This window comes from Lepidochelys kempii, chromosome 3 (assembly GCF_965140285.1).
Source record: "Lepidochelys kempii isolate rLepKem1 chromosome 3, rLepKem1.hap1, whole genome shotgun sequence".
NCBI lineage: Eukaryota > Metazoa > Chordata > Testudines > Cheloniidae > Lepidochelys > Lepidochelys kempii.
Window position 1 is genome coordinate 57,553,353 of NC_136382.1, and position 20,546 is coordinate 57,573,898.

General features: G+C 39.9%; 1 protein-coding gene across 3 annotated transcripts; it reads right to left on the bottom strand.

Moving 5' to 3' along the window:
* Positions 1-784: 784 nt before the first annotated feature.
* Positions 785-20,056, bottom strand: OGFRL1 (opioid growth factor receptor like 1). Of its 3 annotated transcripts, none has more exons than XM_073336392.2 (7): positions 19,565-20,056; positions 14,290-14,376; positions 13,794-13,872; positions 9,521-9,599; positions 9,358-9,424; positions 9,069-9,214; positions 785-7,766 (listed from the first exon to the last, which is right to left on the bottom strand). In XM_073336392.2, exons 1-7 carry the CDS (start codon positions 19,829-19,831, stop codon positions 7,001-7,003), a joined length of 1,491 nt encoding a protein of 496 aa, XP_073192493.1. In that variant the 5' UTR covers positions 19,832-20,056; the 3' UTR covers positions 785-7,000. The 3 variants fall into 3 exon arrangements, with proteins under 3 accessions (XP_073192493.1, XP_073192492.1, XP_073192494.1); XM_073336391.2 differs by having other exon boundaries at positions 13,794-13,875; XM_073336393.2 differs by lacking the exon at positions 14,290-14,376 and having other exon boundaries at positions 13,794-13,875.
* Positions 20,057-20,546: the final 490 nt, after the last annotated feature.

Below are 20,546 nucleotides of genomic sequence, written 5' to 3' on the forward strand. Positions count from 1 at the left end.
TATGCTCTGATAAATCCATGTAAATCCATCTATGTAAATCCAGGACATTGCTATTCAAAACACCAATGCAATATAAATGGAGGAATGAGCAGAAGTTGGCCAATTCTCTCTAAAAGTAGAATTCTAGCTCAAACTGAAACTGAATAGAAGATATAATATTCTCCTATTAAGAGTTATGGAAACATCGCTGGTTACTATTATAGGCTCAGTATCTAGAGGGTGCTATAGTCAATGACATTTGGTGGTGCTCAACACCTCACAGCTTTAGCTCTTTAAGCAGTTGATATTGTACACAGGTTTGAAAATGTAATGCCTTCAATAATATACTGCAGCTGGAAGCCTGCTTCCCAGCCTTGGTAGACACTGCCATGCTACCGCCACTCCCACTAGGACGCTAAAAACAACAGTATGGATGTTGCAGCATGGGCATCAGCTCGGAATAGCCACCCGAGCTTGGACCCAGGGGATTGGGCAGGTTTGGACTTGGGTGGCTAGCCTAAGCTGCTGCTAGTGCTACAGTGTCCATACTGCTATTTTTAGTGCACTAGCTCGAGTGGAGCTAGTGCAAGTCTGCCTGGGCAAGAAGGCTCGCTCCTAGCAGCAATGTAGACATACCTTACATATGCCCCCAATCCTGCGACTGGATCTATGGCAGCAGACGCACAGGCCCTGCGCAGAACCTCAGTGACTTCAGTGGGGTTCTGTACACACGAATCATCTTGTGATGTTATTATTAAACTGCAATTCTTAAAATGCTTCCAAAAAGGCATGTTTTCAGAGTACACTTCTTTAATAAAAATATTAAGACTTTCAGAAAAAGAAACACTCTGGACTTAAACCTGTTCTCCTATCAATGGTGTTTTTGCCATTGACAACAAAAGGAGCAGAGTTGTGTCACTTCAAAGTGCTTATATAGACACACATTAAATACAGGAGACTATACATACTGAATAAATAGTCAGATCTACATAACATTTCAACACATTGCCAAAATAATGCTGTTAAAGTGAAGAGGCTTTATTATTAATTAGTATTATTATTATAGATTTTGGCTGCAGTTATTAAAAATATATTTACCTGAAAGGAAGGAACTCCAAGTATATCATTTTACAAACAAATAATTTAAAATACTGCAATAAGCAACAGAAACTATTGCTTTTTTTGTTTATACATTTTTGGCATAAAACATTGCCATACCATTACAGAATTATAAAATATATTTTTATAGTACCTTACAAATCCAGAAACTGGTTACCACTTCTACCACATACATATGGTATTGGTACTAACAAACATGCACAGCATTCTGTAATTTAACACTGCAAAGGAATACAGAGTACAGAGCACGCCCACACATTAAAAATGACATGTTGCCATTTCATGTTACAAGTAAAAATATGGTTTTTTTTTTTTTTTTTTTTTTTTTTTTTACAATTACTGCACTTTTTCCTGAAATACATTTTAATAACCACGTACACAATAAGTCCAAATTTTACCAGTGCATAAGTACATCCAACCATCTGTCACTGAACTTAAACTTCAGAAAGAGCGAACAACTAGGAAGTTAGTTAAGTCCCAAGAAAGGAATAACCAATGACTAGCTAACATGTCCTGAGCAGGTCCCTCCAAAAATAAGTGCTAAAACTTTATTTACTACAAAGACAATAAATTTCACATAATTAACTTCAGTAGTAAACACATTCAGTGTAGTCTAGTTAATGGATATGCTTCCAAATTTATAAGCATGTTAGAATAAAAAGTGCTGAGTTCCCTAGGGAATAAGAGACTATTTACCCACTCTTCTATTCAGCCATTTACAGCAAAAACCTTTATGCTTTCTAAAATAAATGTGGAAGCGATTATAAATGTTAAACCACAGGGGTCTTAATTTAATTGATTTCCATATGATTTTGAATTACATTTTTCAGACTGCATCAGGTTAGAACTTATTTTCATCAGACGTATCAAAGATAAAGCAGGTTTTTTTAAAAAGAGTATATTGTATCTTTCCCATGGTCTTTGATACTTAGGATTTGAGTTGTACAAGTAACATCTGATGTGAGAAAAAATGGTTTGTAGGATAATGTGGTGCCCAAGAGAGACTGATCACAGAGAGAGAGTTCAAAATTACACTGCACTGTTGTATTTAGTTAGATGTTAGTAGCTAAGCCACCCTCATTTTGCAGCACATCCATCATAAAGTAGTGATACATTATCACAAATTAATGGGCAGATTGGGCAAGGTTTTCATGGTTCAAAAGGGGGAGAGAAGGGGTTTTGAGCATCTTGTTAGGTACACAAAGAGGCACGGTGAACCTGTCAATCTGCATCCTGCACAAAATCCTCTCCATATACACACTCTCCTGACCCAATTCCTCTTCTCAAATTGTACCATTATACATAAGAAGGAGGATGGGGTAGTATGGGGACAGAGTGAGGTGGCTATTAATGGGCCTTGTTGGCCCATTCTTGACCCTCAACATCCAGCATTCAGCAACTAGATTGGGTAAAATAGTTACTTCTGTGCAGCTGCAATAGCAAGGGTAGATATGTACTAGGACAGTCACCACTATTACCTAAATTGGGGACTACGCTTGTCACATGCTCAGGATTGTATCTTTGCCTTCTACACTGTCACAACTCTACACCCTCTTCCGACCCCTAATTTTTGACCTAAGAGAGATCTGACATTGGTTTAAATAATCCCATAGTCCCACCACTACTATTCTCTCCTAACATAAATCTTACCTCTTTGGGCTTTGTGCTAGGATTAGACTTTGCCTTTGAATAATTACTTTTACACCATTACACAAATAAAATTATGAATTTTGTTCTGAAGATGGAATTTTATTTTTAATACTTCACTCACTAAACACTGTATTTTGAAACAGTTCTGTAATTATTTATTCACCAGAGGCAAGTCATCCTTTTTTGGCTGACAAGTAAAATATCCTTACTGTTATCATCACGATAAGGACAAATGAATACATTTGTACTGGGTGGGCAAGTTTTCATTACAATTTATCAAGGTTGTTGTACACTAAAGTTAAGGTGACTAACATTCACTTTACCCACTATATTCTTTTAATGTATTTGTTAGAGTACAGTGGCAGGTTCTGAGTTAGTAAATGATATCATAGGTCAAAGTGTTTGACATTTATTTAATGGGGAAAGTTACTGGCAGATTGCTGCTTTCCTAATGTAAACCAGGTAAACGTAGCAGTTGTCAATGAAATTCAAAATTATATTTTTCATACTTCTGACAAACATGCACAATAAAATTATGTTTTTCACTTGAACAGAAAAAAGTCTAGTCCATTAAATCTTACTATAATTTATTATTCATTTTCCAGTGGGAAAAAAGTAATAATTTCCATTGTAATGAGAATAAAGGATTTTTGTAGCTTCTAAATGGCAATATTGTCAAGTTTTATCAAGTTTTGATTAAGAGATGCTATTGCATTTTTTAAAAATCAGTGTAAAATGGTTTTAGGTAAAATTCATTAAAAAAGCAAATTTTTTCTGTTTTCACTTTTCCCCCAAATTAAAGTTAAAGTTGGTATGTTGCACACACACAAAACAAGGCTGTAAGCATGTGATCAGTCTTTTAGAGGCAAACCAGCATTTCCTCTAGCCACATTTATAAGTGTATGCATGCTATAATGCAAATTTACGTGCAGCTTAAAAAAAAAAAACAAACAAACAAACCCCAAGCCCCATTGCATGGATCACTACCAGCACAACCCTCAGTCTCAACAGAAAAAAAGGTGCACAAAATAATTTAGTTAAGCAGATATAAATAAACTTTATTTAAAAAGAAACAAGACTTGTTTTCCATTTAAATCTACTATACCTCATTTGACTTATCTTATTGGATCATCCATCAAAATTATACCACAGACGTAAACTTTCTATGTATGGTACAGGTATATGCAACTGTACATTATTAGAATTACCCTAGAATAATAATTTAAGCAGGATTATATCTCGGTAACATGAAATATAAATTAATATTATACAAACTCCTAGTACATAGGTTCCTTGGAATCTTAGAGTCTGATCCTGAGAGGAACTGAGCAAGCCTAACCCTCAGTGGCTTCAATGAGGAGTTGCAAGTACTCAGCAACCTTGAGGATAAGTTTGTTAATTACCAGAAATATGGACACTGTTTTGCTCCCAGACATGCACATTTATTGCTGCATTTCTGTTTAATGGGTAGTAGTTTTTATAGGTTCTGTGTCAAAGAGTTTCCATGTATTCAGGCAGGATTTGGTTCAGTATGGCGGGGAGGTGAGCTATAACTCCAATTTCAGATACAAAGAGAAGCATATCTGCAGAACTTGTCAAATAAACTACTATACTTGCACATGCGTACCCAGTAGAAAGTTTGTCAAGTTACACACTGGTATGCCCCTTCATTTGATATTTGAATAAAATACTATGGTATAAATCAAATTCCCACCTGTCTATGTATACATATAATTCCTAGTTACATTATTTGGAGTTATACATATCTATTTAATAGAAAATAGACCCCTAAATGGGAAAGACGCTTTAATCTATATATGAATTGATCAAACTCCCCTTAACTACTGGGCAGAAGCAAGTTACTGTACTAAGCACACACAAAAGTCCCAAGCATTTAAGACTAAAGTAAGTTAAAAATAACCTGTAAATATTATGGTTTGTTTTGTACATCCTTGGATTTTGAAATAACTGGTGAATAACTAACTGCTTACATTTATGAATACACAATCATTTTCAATAATTTCAACATGAATTGCCCTTTAGTCCTGCAGGTGCTTTTACAGACTATGGGCTTATGCCCACAGAGACTTAATGCATGGCAAGCCAGGGTGTGAATGTAAAGCACATATTTGAAACAGATGAAGTCAAGCGCACTATGGAACTTCTAGAGAATGGCAGCAGGGTCCACATGGCAACTTAACACGCAGCAGATTTCACCCTGGTCTACACTACAGAATTAGATTGATGCAAGACAGCTCTACATTGACCTAACTGTAAGTGTCTACACTAAAATATTACTCCCATAGATGTAACTTGCACGCTATGCCGACTTAACAACTCCACCTCCGCAAGAGGTGTAGTGCTTAGGTTGATGTAGTTATGTCCACGCAGTTTCAGTGCAGACACTGTGTTGCTTACATCGACTGTTGCTGCCTTTCAGAAGCTGTCCCACAATACCCCACTCTGACAGTTAAATCAGTGCAAGTTCTCCAGGCAAGGATGTGCACTGCCAACACAAGGAGCATAGTGTGGATGTGCAAAAGCAATTCAATTACTGAGGTGGCTGTACAACTGATGTAACTTAGGTCAACATAATTCTGTAGTGTAGACATATCTTAACTCTCTGTATAGGCAAGCCCTAAGGCCCTGATCTTTCAATACGATGCAGATGCATGCAAGTGGACCCCTGCATCCACTTGAATCCCCACAGATTTTAAGGGGGCTCCACATTGCAGGATTGGGGCTTGAGCTCAATTATTCTTTAACTGCTTCCAAAATAGGGGAACGAATTTTGGTGTTCTTCCACAGCATATACATAGACTAAAGCTAGATATTAAAATACTTCTTTGAGACAAAAACATCCTTACAAATAGTGGTCCATTGTCACAGCATGAAACAATTGGAATTTTTACAAAAATTGAAAAAAGGAGTTTTCCTCTGCCTAAGATGTACTATGCACACCACCATTATAATATTTACTTTTACCACCTTCCTTCAGGAAAATTATGACATACCATAATATTTTACATATAATGGCATTTATTAGTTAAATGTTGAAGTGCCCATGTAGGATTTGTTCTATTGGTGAAGTTACAAAACAAAAATTATGGAACCCAGGAGTGCTATTAGGCACAAAGATATTAGTTTTTCTGTAGCATGACACTTTGTGGGAAATTAATATCTCATTGCATTTCATCTTTATGAGACCTGACTAAAATGCTCAATCTTAGGTGCTTATAATTAGGCAGTTAAATCTGTATTTAACCACGTAAATTTTTACTGTCTTTTCAGAGATAATTCTCAGGTTCTCAGCACTTTCTGTAAAAATCAGGCCATTTTTATTTTAGGTGCCTACATATGGATGGATAGCCATTATTGCATGTGCAAGTAGTGTCACAATGACAGAATATATTTCTGCAACTATAAACTTTTTGGATTTACATCCCAAGAATCCTGAGCCCAACAACTGAAAATTCAGAACCAGATTTATTTTCTTTTTTATATAGTAGATGGGAGAAGCAAAACCTGTCACCAGAGGGACACACTGGAAAGACATTTAAAGAGATCTAAAGCACAGCTCACCCTGCAACTGTGACAAGGACTGTACATATAAAGCTTTTGTACAGTTTAACCATGAGTTACACTTCCACTTAATTTAGAATGATGCTTCACAAAATGGAACATTTTGATATCCAGTTCAGAAAGTCTCAGCCAAAAATGCTCATTTAAGATTAAAGCCTTTGTACCTAATTCTGCCCTTGGATATCATGCAGGACTTCCACTGACTTCAAAACGAAGTGAAAGGCCTGGGCCCTTAAAAGTAATTTGCAGAATCATCTTGAAAAAGGCAATCAATATTGCAGTCTTTTCCTGCAAATCTTAACACACCAAAATTCTAACATTCTAATTTTTTAAAAAATAGATGAACAAAGTGAGATCAGAAATGAATGGCATTCCTTTCTATGTGGACTGTAACCTAACTGAAAAGGGGAATGTATGGAATTTAATCCTATATAGTTGTTTCAAATTAGCATATACATATTTTAAATAGCATATACACATTTTGGATTGTGCCCTATAAACTGAGTTAAAAAAAAATCAACCCCTAAGAAGCTTAATCTGATGCTCTCATATCCAGCCTGGTCCCATGATCTTCTTTATATTACACTAGATGTGAATATCATCCAAAATTAAAGAACAATGAATAATTTGTTTCATTCAGTTTGAAACATAACTAGTTTTAAATTTGGACTCATGATTTTATCTCATCTTTGTTCTTTATGGTGGATTCCACTGGAGGTTTATCCTTACCGAGGTTGTCTTGCACGTCTGCAGATACATTATTTGAACAGTTCTCACTGTCACATGGCTCTCTCTCTACAACTGTTGGATTTCCACAATCTTGGCTCAGATTTTCACCATCTTTTCCCGTATCTTTTTTGGAATGAGGAATATTTTCCTTTTTGTCTGACAAATTGAGAACTTCCTCTGATTTGGAATTTTGACTTTCAGTATCACTGTTCTTTTCACTGTTGCTCTGCCTAGCAGCTTCACAGTTAGTTTCTGTTCCAAACTGTTCATTTTCTTCTCCATGTCTTGAGAGTTCTACCTTTTTTTCTTCAGCTGTTTTGCTACTTGAGCTACCAGTTATGGATGTATTCTTGGAATCTCTCCACTTCTTATGTTTAGAAATGTAACTGTTGTGAGAAGAAACTGGGGATGTTGGCTTTTTACCTGTTTTGTTTCCCTCCAACTTCTGTTTTCTTGGTGGTCCCCAGATGAAATGCTCTGAAGGTGTGTAATGTTGCTGGGCAAATCGCAGGAGCTTTCTCCTTTCTCTTCTGTCTCTAATGGTGTATACAAAATATTCCAAAGCACTTTGCTTAATGTTGGGAATTGTGTCTTCCACAAGAGCTTCATGGAGAATAAATTTTACAAGAGGAGATTTGAAACTCTCATATCCAAGCTCACCAAGACTTTTCAGAATGCGAGTGATTCTTAAGTAGTTGTGTTGGGACCTGCAAGAAAAGATTCACTGAAATTAGATAAAAATAATAAGGACAAGAAATGCTTAAAAATAAATTCTTCTGACATGAGAGATTGAGTATAGGCTAGTGGTTATAGGACTAGAGCCAGAAGTCTTGGATTCCATTATCTCGTTTGCCATTGTGTACATGTCATGGACATGTCATTTAATCTTTCTGTGCTTTATTTTCTCCATCTGTAACATGCAGATACTACTACTTAATAGTACCTTCCTCACAGGACAGTTGGGAGTGAAAACTAATGTTTGTAAAATGCTGGGAGACTCTTGGACGAAGAGCTGCAAGTATGGAATCTGATCACTACTATTTGTTTATTTTAGCAATACATTGACTTAAAACTGTGGCTAGCTAGCACTGAACACTTGAATTGATCTTGTAAAATACGCAGTGATTGAGACCTTGGCTCCTGTGCAGTCCTGACTTATTTAGGGCCTGATTCAAAGTCTACTAAGGTCAATGAGATGACTCAGATAAGCTACTGGATAAATAAAAGTACTTGATTTTTTTCAGAAAAGGCAATTATTTGACCAGATTTATTCATAAGCAACTCTAACCTAAGAAAGCAGTGTGCACCCATAATGTCAGGAGAAAATGTTGCAAGAAAACAAACTTCAATTTCAAGCTCAGTGGTATTAGAAAAGTCCTATCAAACTTAAAAAAAACCCTGAGAGATAAATGTTGGCCAAATTCAACTTCGACTTATCTCCCAGATAATCCCTGTGAAGGAAATGGGATTATACAGGGTGAGAGTCAGGTCAAAATTTGGTCCAGTGTACGTTAAAACTATTCAGGTAGTGTTACAGTTGAGATAAAGCATTTAATTTTTAGGCGAGGAGGGAAGCCTTCTCTTTTTCAAGCCTATTAAAAGTGTGGAGAATTTGCTCCTCCTTTTAAAAGTAAAGAAAAGTGAATACTTAGATAATCCAATATTTGTTAATAGGCTAGAAGCATCATTTTGGGAATAATTGAGAAATTTGTACAGCCGCGTGTTAGACAAACTAATATGGAGTTATGTTCTTATTCAATAGTACTTGAAAGTATTACGTTCAGTGAATTCATGGCTGTTGGTTAGATTGACAGTAGGTAAGGAGCACAGTCACAAGAATGTGTGGAAGAGATACACACATCCAGACACAAAACAATCGTTGATTCTTGCTTTTTGTCTTTCCCACTTCCTTGGCATTCTTTTGAAAATATGTCCTGCTTTTCTCTAGAAAACAAAGGATAAAAATTCTAAGGCAATTTACATGGCATCTAATGCATGCCATTACTTACTCATTCAAATGTTGAAATCTTTCTTGACAATTAGCAGCTCGAGCTACATTTCCTGTTTTATCAATTAGTTTTATTCCAAAAAACTCCAACATCATTTTATAAGCCAACAGGAATCTTCTAATTGCTTCTTTTGTTTTCTTGAATTCCTAATAAAACAAGAAGTTAATCTAAAAACCTAAATGGCTCTAAACCAAATTATTTTGCATTGTACACAACAACCTGATACAATAACAAACAGTCTTACTTCAATATTAATCTGAGAGTTGACAGTAAACTCAATGTATATTACCTCTATTTCATATGTAGTTAATTCTTTAGCATAGAAATTCAAACCTTGTTCTCGAAGTGGAAAAAGCCTGTTTAAAAAAAAATGGTTTTAGTTTATGGTGGACAAAATAACACTTTTAATCAAATCAATGCTTTAAAATAAAAATAGCTAATAAGTAACCAACCACTGTATATAAGTATGATTATGTTCCAATTTTTCATAGTCTCCCTTCCATTTATTCAGGACTTCTTCAATGTAAACTCCTGTATAAACAAATTCAGGAAATTATTAGGTAGTGATAAAATATATCTTTCAAATGTATCACAAATGTTTTAGCCCTATATTGTGCTTTGTGCTAAAGCCATGCCATTAAATTAAAGAAAAGGATAATTAGCATTGTCCATACACAGATGCTAATTAATACAGACCAGCTATTCAGCTGGCGTAAATTGGCATAGCTCCATTGATTTCAATAGATGCGGATTTATACCAGCTGAGGATATGGCACTATAACCTGTGTAAAGTATGTTGATCATTGTTTACTCAATGGAGTAGATTTTTTATCACATTTAAAACAAGCTATTTACTCTGATGATATTCAGAGTGAAATCTATAGTCACTCCATTAACGCAACTCTGCATATATGAGATCCTAGTCTAGTAGCATATGTCCTGAATACTGCAAGGAAGTCATTGATTCAAGAATCTCTCCGGTTGCCAGGTGCATTAGGATCTGGGAATTTGTTTCAATTAATTGTGCCTGAAACTCCTGAGGCCACTAGCACTGCCAAGAATTTAAATGGAGTTTCTCAAGCCACGCTGGAAAAATCTACAACACTCCAGGATAATTTCCACTTGTATTAGTCTCAACACATTAATGCATTTGGGTCCAACTGGCAAACACAAACAGAAACCAACAGTAGGGGACCAAACAAAAATGGAATTTATGAATTATTATTAATCATTCATACCATGCAGCACCTCAAGAGCTCCAGTCACACATTAGCACCTCTTTGTGCTAGTTGCTGGACAAAGCACAGGACACACTGATGACACCCCCCGCGCCCAAAGCCTTACATTCTAATTATATAGTGGGATTTTCAAAAGCGCTCTGTGCTTCTCTGGTTGAACTTAATGGCAGTTTTATCACTGAAATATTGCCAACCCCCAAAGTTCAAAAACCATGAGAAAAACTAAAAAACAAACATGAGATTTAAGAAAAAATATTCTCTTGTGTCACAGTGTTGCCCACTCTCCCAAATTTATATGGCACGCTGATTTTGGCCCCCACTGCAGGGTCTCTACATGGCTACCTGATGGTGCTGAACTTCCTTCCAGCTTCTCCCCAAGACAAAGTTCTAATTAATTATTTGTGTGTCTGCCTGCCCCAGCCCACATCTGCCTGTCTCCGAGCCCAGCAACAAATTAAATACGAACACATCTGTTCCCACATCAATTTCCCATATCTGTGCCCCTGTGTCCACATCAACTTTGCTCCTCCAGCCTCCCTTATCTGCTCTTACAGCTCCAAGGGTTCTTTACCCATCTGCTAAGTGCCCGTCTCCTCCTTCCCAGGATCGGAGAAAAAGGGAGAAAGCTCCAGATGCTCTTCACCCCCACTGTCCCTGCCCAGGCCTGGCATGGAGGAGATGCAGAGAGCAGATTGACCCATTTTTCACAAAAGGGCATCAGGAAGGAGGGAGCAGAGCTGCCTTGAGCTGCTAGGATCTTTCTGCTCATTACCTTCTCCCTGTAATGGGATGCACCCCTATATTCACACCCTACACATTATTGTAATAATCTTTGTAAAAAGTATGACTTGTGAGATATCATCTGAAAACTCAACTTGCTGATCAGTAATATGGTAAAATGTGTATAGCAGCATTGTGTGTGAAACTGTAAATTTCTTTCTATATGATGTTAAAAGTGCATGTTCAAAACTCATGAAGCATCAAACTGGCCAAACAAGCCTGTCTTGAACAAAGAGTGTGTGTTTGCCTTAATTTGCATTTAAGTAATAAACAGAGTCATCAAGTAGAAAGGGGGAAGGGAGGAAACAAAAGCAAACCTGTTTGTGAGCATACACAGGTGAAAAACACCTTAAGAGTCTCCTCTCCTTTCTCCCCCTGTCCATCTCACTCTTTGCATTTGAGAAGACAAAAGAAGCAGCTGTTGGATTCTGGGGAAGAGGTCCTGGAAGCATGTGGTGAGAAATTTTGCTTAAGTCTAATATAGTTTGTTAAGTTTAGCATTAGAAAGTATTTTATCTTTATTTTTGTATCTATTTCTGACTGTATTTCCTATACTTATTCTCAATTAAAATCTCTCTCTTTATCTTTAATAAACTTGTTTTATTGTTTTATTTAATTGTGTTTAAGAAGTGTCTGCGTAACTCCATTTAAAGTGGCAAGTTGTATATTATTTCCTTAAAGGAATAACATATATTTGGACTGTCCAGAAGAGGGCTGAGCAGTAGAAAACATACATTTCTAGAGAGAAATCTGGAACTGGGAATGTGTTGGTGTCACCTTGCGGAATAACAAAGGCTGGTGAGAGCCAGAATGTGACTGACAGGCTGCAGTTACAGAAACACATCTGCGAGTGACCTGCATGCTGGCAATAAAACAGCTGCATGCTGTTTGTAAGAGGTCCAAGCTGGGAGCTACAACAGTAAGGCATTGAAAGGCCCCACATGTTGCAGGGCAAGGGTGACACAGCCCTCCCCCCACTGATCTGGATTTCCAGGGTGTGACTGATATGTCACACTCCCCTCCTGTGAGAATGGCATCACTCCCCTACCCAGAACCACCACTGACTCCTGAGGGGAGAGCTAGACCTGCCTTCTGAAGCAGCCCTGGTTGGATGCTCTTCTGCAGGACATGGGGCAGTGGGGAAGGTAGCCAGTAAAAGGGTTTTTTTCCCCCTTGGGCAGGGCTAGAATTCACCAGGAGCGCCTCACATCATTACCATGCTGGCTCCAGTACCAGTCAAAATGATGTTATTCACAATGATTCAAGAGATTGGCAGCACTGCCACCAAATTCCAGGGGGCACAGGAAGGCCTATTCTGAGTGACTCAGAAAAAAAAAAATCACACCCTAAATCTATAGCTTTTAGCACCAAACTATGGCTACCTCAGAGCCAGTGTTGTGGTAAGCAGGTGGAGGCAGGGAGCTCCTTTCCCACTATGCTCTAGAGCAGTTGGCCCCATAGAGCGGCTGCTCGCACTCCCTGTGAACACCACCCAAAATTATATGGAGTCACACTTGAGTGGGAGATCCTTCTTATTCTCTCTTTGGGACACTTCTTGCCAAAGCTCAGAACAAGCACTTTATCCTCATCCCCCTTGATCTGTCAGCCACCTTTGACATCGTCCTCCATGCTTTTCTTATTGAAATCTTGCCTTCCTTTGGCTTCCGTGATTCTGTCCTCTCCTGGTTCTCTTCCTACTTCTCTAATCACTCCTTCAGCATGCCCAGCAGAGGATCCCCCTCATTCCTCCTCCAACTTCCTGTGGAGGTGCCACAGAGCTCTGTCCTTGGTCCCCCTATCTCTTCTTACTATACATTTTATCTGTAGGTAATCTCATCCACAATCATAAATTCAACTACCATCTCTATGCTGACAACTCACAGATCTACTTCTCGATTCTAGACCTGTCTCCTTCTGTCTCTTGTTTTATACTTAGATCACCAGCTCTCTAGAGCAGGAACTGTCTTTTTGTTCTTTGCCTGTACAGAACCTAGCACAATAGGATAATGGTCCATGACTAGGGTTCCAAGGTGCTACAGTAATACAGATATTAATAATTCCCATGCATAAGCAAGTGTCCAGAGGGCTGTGCTGGAAAAAGCACCTTCTTAACCATTTCTAAAGGTGTAACAAGTGCTGCTGGTGACTCTTCTTACCCCCGGACCACTGGAGGCATTGAGCCTGCACCTGGCTTTCTCAGGTATAATGTCTCCAGTGCTGATTTTTACAAGATGCACTTCCTCCAGCCCTACTGCATCATCACTGTAACAGTCATAATGCAGCCCTTAAACTATTCTTAATGGAATATCTTATTTCTATGTTAAGGATATCACTGCAGCTTGATGTGCAGTTCGTAACATAAGCAACAGCCATTGGTATTCATGAAAAGCGCGGTTAGAGTCCCATGACTGCATTGGGAATGCATTGCTTAGAATTTCCAGCCATGACTGAAATGTTCCCCTGTAGAACAGGGACTAATGTAATAAATAATTTCTGTGTTATACAGCCACCTTTAAGGAATGGTGTATACTGCAGTGTTCTCAGTATATTAACATTACACTACAGGAAAAGTCAATTAAAAAAGGCACTGTGTGGACATTTTTGTGACATAAGTATTACACAAACCTAGTCCTTAGTACTGTAATTATCAGTTCAGTTTTATGTTATTGCACATTGTTTTTGTTACTACTACTGTCAGATTACTCACCATCAGGTTTAAAGGGAATTTTATTTTTATAAAATCGGAGATTGCACAAGTCATTTTGATACCGGAGATCTTTAAAGTTCTGCTGAAAAGAAAGAAACAAAGCATTATTAGTCTGCAATAAAACTATCAACAGTGGAAGTATGCTAGCATTCAGCTCTTTTAAAAGATTTTAGAACCAAGAAGGTAGGCCTCTAAAAATAGTAAGTCACTGGGACTACTCACTTGCTTAAAATTAAGCATGTGCATAAGAGTTTGCATGATCAGGACCTTAGACGGTAAGCTCCTCAGGCATGAAGGAGTTTTATAGGTTTGGGAGGGAACAATGGTACATCAGGTCCAGTCTCCCCCCTCTGGCATTTACTTTTGGCTATTCCATCAGAAATCCTACTCTTTTCATTGTCTCATACTTAATAGGCAAAGATAAGGCCTGTTCTAATGAGTTTTGTTGGTTATTGTTCTTTATTTAAAGAGTTTTTAAACCACATAATGCCCTTACTGGATACTGGTGTCGATACTTGTACAAGTCTCTTGCTGCATAAAAGCTCCTCTTTGGTTTTGTTGTCAGTTCAGTTGTATCATTATTCTGAAACATTTAAAGAGTAGTTAATATCCACCTACAGCCAAGCTGAACACTGATTTGTATTATTATGGTTTGACACATTTTAAAATAATTATTTTTCAGAATGGGCTTCAAGAATTCTGAATACATAGATGTACAGTTGCATAAATTTACTTAAGCTTTTATCAAACAATGTGTGTGTGACAGGAAGGATATTTTTAACATATGAACAAAAGCAGGCCTAGCACACATGGTAGATCCATTTATAAATTCTGTAATTTCTTGAATTTGGACCGATAGGTTGGTCAGTGATTTATTTACTGAATGTAAAACTTATCTAGAAATTATTTAAAAAGCGCAAACGCTTATCAAGACAAAATAAGAAGTGGCTGAACATGAAAGTGAAGCATAACTATACCTTTATGTTAGTGAAATCAGACTATTCATATGTCTGGGTCATATCTTACCATGAAAGCATACCTAAAGCTACCACTGCATCCTGTGGAAGAAAACTGTTGAATGGCAAACAAGAATATTTGTAGCACTGTCAAACTATTTTATATGATTCAGGAAACTAGTGTTTAGATCTGTCAAGGCTGAGTCCACACTCTGGCACTTTGAGTGCAGAAGGCGGCGGCCTGCAAGGATTAAAAAAATTAATACTTGCCACTCCAGGTTACAGCTTCTCTCTAACCTTGGCTTGGTAAACGCTGCCCCACCCAAATGCAAACCCCTTTTGGATCCAGGAAGGAGCACTTGGGAATTCCTCCCTGTGGGGTACCCTCAAGCCCTTTCACCTCCGCCCCGCAGAGCTAAGAAAGAAACCAAAGGAAATCAGCTGTTGCCACCAGGTAATTAAACAACATATGCACAAACCTCTTAGGGTACCAAAAATCCAATCCCGTTCTTAAAAAGGTAAATTTTATTAAAAACAAAAAGAAAGAAAATAAATCTGGAACTTAGGCTTTTGCTAGATTTTAAAAGAGCACTTCCAAAAATTAAGCACCCAAAATAGCTTTCTTGGGGGTTCAGCTTAAAGGTTACAAGCAAACAAAAGCATCTGGGGTTAGCACAGAGGAGTCCACAAGCCTTACAGAAAATAAAAGAAATAACCCTAATCACGTCTTTCTAGACATTCCTAATCTACTTACATATTTGGGTAGTTCTAGCTATAATCTGATTATTTCCATACCTGGCAAAAGGTTTTTTACAGCATAGTCATAGCCCTGCCTTTCTCTGTTCCCCTCTCTCCAGAGAACCACCACAGAACACAAAGGCAAAGCTTTTTTCCCAATTTTAAAAAATTCTAGCCTTCCCATTGGCTCTTTTGGTCAGGTGCCCACTCACTTTTCTTTACTTGGGGGACTTTTTAACCATTTACAGGTATAGCAAGCAGCCACCAAGAGGGATTTTATAGCTAACTGGCTGGCTGTGTGTCCATAAAAGGGAGCTACTCCCCCCCTTCATTTATCATAAGAACATAAGTTTACGTTCCAGTGAAAAGCATCATTAAACCCCTAAAGCAAAATTGTTCTTGAAAAAAAAAAAAAAAGCATTTATCAAAGCTTGTAGTAGATCCCAACCATTTTGGAATCTATGGGCCTGATTCAGAGCCCGCTGAAGTCAGTGGAAAGACTCCCATTGGCTTCAGCAGGTGCTGGATCAAGCTGTATACATTTTACAAAAACCCAGCTAAAAGCACCCATATACGGAGACTTACTAATTCTGTTATGTTTCAGAGTAACAGCCGTGTTAGTCTGTATTCGCAAAAAGAAAAGGAGTACTTGTGGCACCTTAGAGACTAACCAATTTATTAGAGCATAAGCTTTCGTGAGCTACAGCTCACTTCATCGGATGCATACCGTGGAAACTGCAGCAGACTTTATATATACACAGAGAATATGAAACAATACCTCCTCCCACCCCACTGTCCTGCTGGTAATAGCTTATCTAAAGTGATCATCAGGTGGGCCATTTCCAGCACAAATCCAGGTTTTCTCACCCTCTTGGATGAGAAAACCTGGATTTGTGCTGGAAATGGCCCACCTGATGATCACTTTAGATAAGCTATTACCAGCAGGACAGTGGGGTGGGAGGAGGTATTGTTTCATATTCTCTGTGTATATATAAAGTCTGCTGCAGTTTCCACGGTATGCATCCGATGAAGTGAGCTGTAGCTCACGAAAGCTTATGCTCTAATAAATTGGTTAGTCTCTAAGGTGCCACAAGTACTCCTTTTCTTAATTCTGTTATGCACTTTATTTTTCACATCATTTTGTTTTCTACAATATTGTAATCAGAGATACTTCTATTTGTTTTAAGATGCAGAAATAAAACTCCCCTACAGAAATCAATACACAAACTTGCAGGGGCTGGGGGGGAAATCAAACACTCCTTTACACCTTATTTGTGGTAGTACGGACACAGCCAGGCTTACTCCTGTGTTATTACACAGGATATCCTCCATCCACTGTACCCCAAACTCCTTGCCATTAATACATTGCTTTGATGACAAACAGTCTTTGATGATAGACTGGCTGTGACTCCAACTAAAGATAAAACATGCTTACTTGAACAGGAAATACCCTTTGATAATTAAATACCAGGCATTAGCTGCTCCACCATGATACATGAAGCAGAATGACAGTAAATTTTAAAATTCTAGTTCTTATTTCATTTACATATACCTCAAAAAGTAAACACTTCTATAAAGCTAAGAAAAAGCTTGACCCCATTGATGAAGTTCTGATACCACTGAAGTCAATGGCTGTTTTGCCATTGACTTAACTGGGTCAAGATTTCATCCTATGTTCCTAAAATGCAGGACTCAGTACTAAAACTCTTGATATCCGGTCCAGTGAGAAGTCACAAATCTACGTTGTGTACTACCCAATACTTATACATATCCCTCAACCCCTTCAACTGGGGAGTCAGTTTAGAAACAAATTTAATGTTGGTGTTTCAAAGTTTAAAAAATAATCTTCACATAATCAGCAAAGAAAGACTTAGCGCAGGCTTTCTGATTGGAATTGTAAGCGCATTCCAAGGGTTAGTTATCTTACTTTATGGCTTACAAATATCTGCTACTATAGTAAATCTGAAAACAAATTGACTTGTTTTCGACATCCAAGTGTAAGAATGCTTACCATAAGACACTTGCAACTTGTTGTGCAATATATTTGCGTTTGGACTGATCTTATGTTGTTAGTTTTCCTAGTACCATCTTTAATTGTAATTATTCATCTCAGTCCCTCAAACATAAGACAATTTTCAGTTTAGATGCCTAGGCACTGCTTCTACCCTCAGTTACAGGGAGTGCAAGTACATCTCCTATTAATGTCCATTGGAGTTGCACATGAGTAATTAAGGGTCAAACTGGGCTTTTAGGCTTTATTTACATTAGCCTTTTTTCCCCCCCCCTCTAAAATTTCCCACCATTGCTGCCACCGGTTCTGCTACTCTTGGGGGGTAACAGTGGTAGGAATGATGCTATACATAGCATCTAGCAGCTAGCCCTGCTCAGAATCGGTATACATGTTTTGGCAACTAAAATATTGGCAGCTGCTGATACACTGGCACCCAGGCGTAGTCAATTAATTTTTGGCAAGGTCCAAATTTCTTGGGCAAGATCTAGTCAAGGTCCAGATTCTGGAGAAAATAATAATAATAAAATAACAATTATAATAATAAGTAAATAAATAGATGTTGGGGTCCATTCAAAAACATCTGGCGGTCCGGATCTGGCCCCTGGTCCGCCTATTGGCTACCCCTGCTGGAACCCAATCTACACAAGGGCTCCCACTGTCGCTACTCTGTAGAACACTACAGATGCTAGCAATGGTGGTAATTTTAAGGAAAAGTTTCCTACTATAGATAAAATCTTAGTATAGAAAAAAAATATGGAAGCCTCAGAGACATCAAGACGACATCAGTATACTAGTCTTGTATCTCTTAATAAGCCACTGCTGCTGAGCCTGAAAGCTGCTCTACTACACTAACAATTTTCAACCTTTTCAGCAACTGTACTAGTTTAGCAGATACTGAGCCCAGTCTCTGGTAACGTGCTGAGCACTTTCAAATCCCATTAAAGTCACTCAGCCTGTCATAGGTTCAAGAGCATAATACCTTGGTTATACCAACAGTGCACATCACTTTCTATCCTTTTGTGCACAATTTGTGGAACCTGAGCTGTTCCAAACCTCAGACAGGTTTCAGAGTAACAGCCGTGTTAGTCTGTATTCGCAAAAAGAAAAGGAGTACTTGTGGCACCTTAGAGACTAACCAAGACAGGTGCAATCATGAGAGAGCAGCAAAGCTGCCACTGCAGGTCACTTACAGATGAATGGGAAATAGGTAGCAAAGCAATGTGACCTTGCACTGAGGATCATCATTGAAAGGGGAGCATAAAATTCCAGTCATAGGTGCCAGAAAGTACCAAAAGTGATACTATAATTATTATACTTAGCATGTTTCATCTCAAAGGCTTTTACAAATATTAACTAAATCTCTCAAGAGAGATTAAGTCTTCACAGAGAGGTGAAATCAAGAGACTTGTCCTAGGCCACACAAAGGTGTCAATATCAGAGCCAAGATTAGATCTCCTGAGTTCCTGGCTTCCAGTCCTTTGCTCTGTCCACACACACACACACACACACATTCCCCATGGTTGGTAACCATAGCATTAGATTACTAAGAGGATATCAAAACAATCTTGGTCTCAAACAGCCCTGAAGGCCAGTAGAAATGAGCTGTGAAACAAACTGCGGTAGGGGAAATAAAAAAAAAAAAATTAAAAAAAATCCCCACAGCCCAACACACTTCCTCCTTTTTCAGCCTGATACAGAGCACACGTCACCACGAGGAAAACAAGCACCCAGGCGGCAGCAGGCGGCAGGCTCAGAAAGCAGCAAAGTACCCAAGCGGGGTCTGCCTCCCCCAGCCCGGGGGTGCCACGCAGCCCCCCACCCCCATTTGCCTCATTCCAAGGCAAAGATCCAGCCCCAATTTACGCCGACAACACGACGTGCGGAAGGGTACCGAGAAAGCAGAGCAAATCCCCAGCGCCCCAAGCCTGCTGCATTCATGGGACACCCATGACCGTGGAGACCTCCCACAGCCCTGGCTGGGGGCGGTAAGAAAACACCCGCCGGGCTGCCGGGGGGCTCTGTCTGGCTCCTAGCCAGCCTGCAGAAGTTGACGGCGCCAGGGGTACCTGCTCAGGGCCGGGGGCTGCTGCTGCTGCTTCTTCTCGGCCCCCCTCCACCTCTTCCCCTTCCTGCTGGATCTCCTCGGGCCGGCCGCTTGCGGCAGGGAGAGGGGCCGGCGGCTCCGGGGCCGGCTCTTCCCCGCCGACCGCCTCCTGCTGCTGGTCCCCGCCTGGGTCCTGCGGCTCGGGCTCGGAGTCCGTCTCCCAGGTGGAGTCGCAGTCCTCCACCGTGGCGGGCTCCTTGACGCTGACCCCGCTCAGCAGGCTGCCCATCGGGGAGGCGCGATGACAGCCCCCGAGCCGAGCGCCTTCGCCTCCTCCGGGAGGACGCGGAGAGCCGGGGGAAGGGGCCGCAGGCGGGGCTAGGGCTGCAGCTGCTGCTGCTGGGGCATGTCAGTGTGGGGAGGCCGCAGGCGGGGAGCCCAGGGAGGAGGAGAGCGGGAGCAAGGCAAAGGCGGCAGCCCGGGCTGCCTGCGCCTCAGCCGGTCCCCAGCCTAGAGACACACACAGGGAGGAGCTGGAGGCTTCGGGATTTCCACAGCAAGCGCTCGAGCACGCCCCTTCCCTCCCCCTGCTCCTGCATGAATGAGACACGGGGGGCAGGGTCTCGCTCAGGGTCCCTCATGGGCTCGCCGGCACTAGCCCGTTAGCACGAGGTAGAGCTCTAGTCTCCTTCTACACTGCAGCTACAGCTGTAATTTCCAGCTGTGCTACTGGCAAGGCGGTGGCTCCGCCCAAGATCCTAGGTACTACTGGGGCAGCTAGGTCATACCCCCACCATCACAGCTACACTTCCGTTTTTAGGGTGCTCTGTCAAAGCTAGGCCCTGTACATCTACCTGAGTTGGGAACGACGGGTTCAGCATAGACATACCCCAGGTGTGGTAGCCGCACAGAAGGGGTTGGGGTGGGTGTGGTGTAGAGCAGACCTCAGGTGAGTTTCTCTGCTGCAGTTTCCACGGTAAACATCTGATGAAGTGAGCTGTAGC

Excerpts from the sequence above, each read along its gene's own strand:
- OGFRL1 (XM_073336391.2), bottom strand. The coding sequence starts at position 19,831 with ATGGGCAGCCTGCTGAGCGGGGTCAGCGTCAAGGAGCCCGCCACGGTG. Across the intron at positions 14,377-19,564 it reads CAGCCCCCGGCCCTGAGCAG|AATAATGATACAACTGAACT; the intron begins GTACCCCTGGCG and ends TAAATGTTTCAG. Across the intron at positions 9,425-9,520 it reads AATCATACTTATATACAGTG|GCTTTTTCCACTTCGAGAAC; the intron begins GTTGGTTACTTA and ends TTTTTTAAACAG.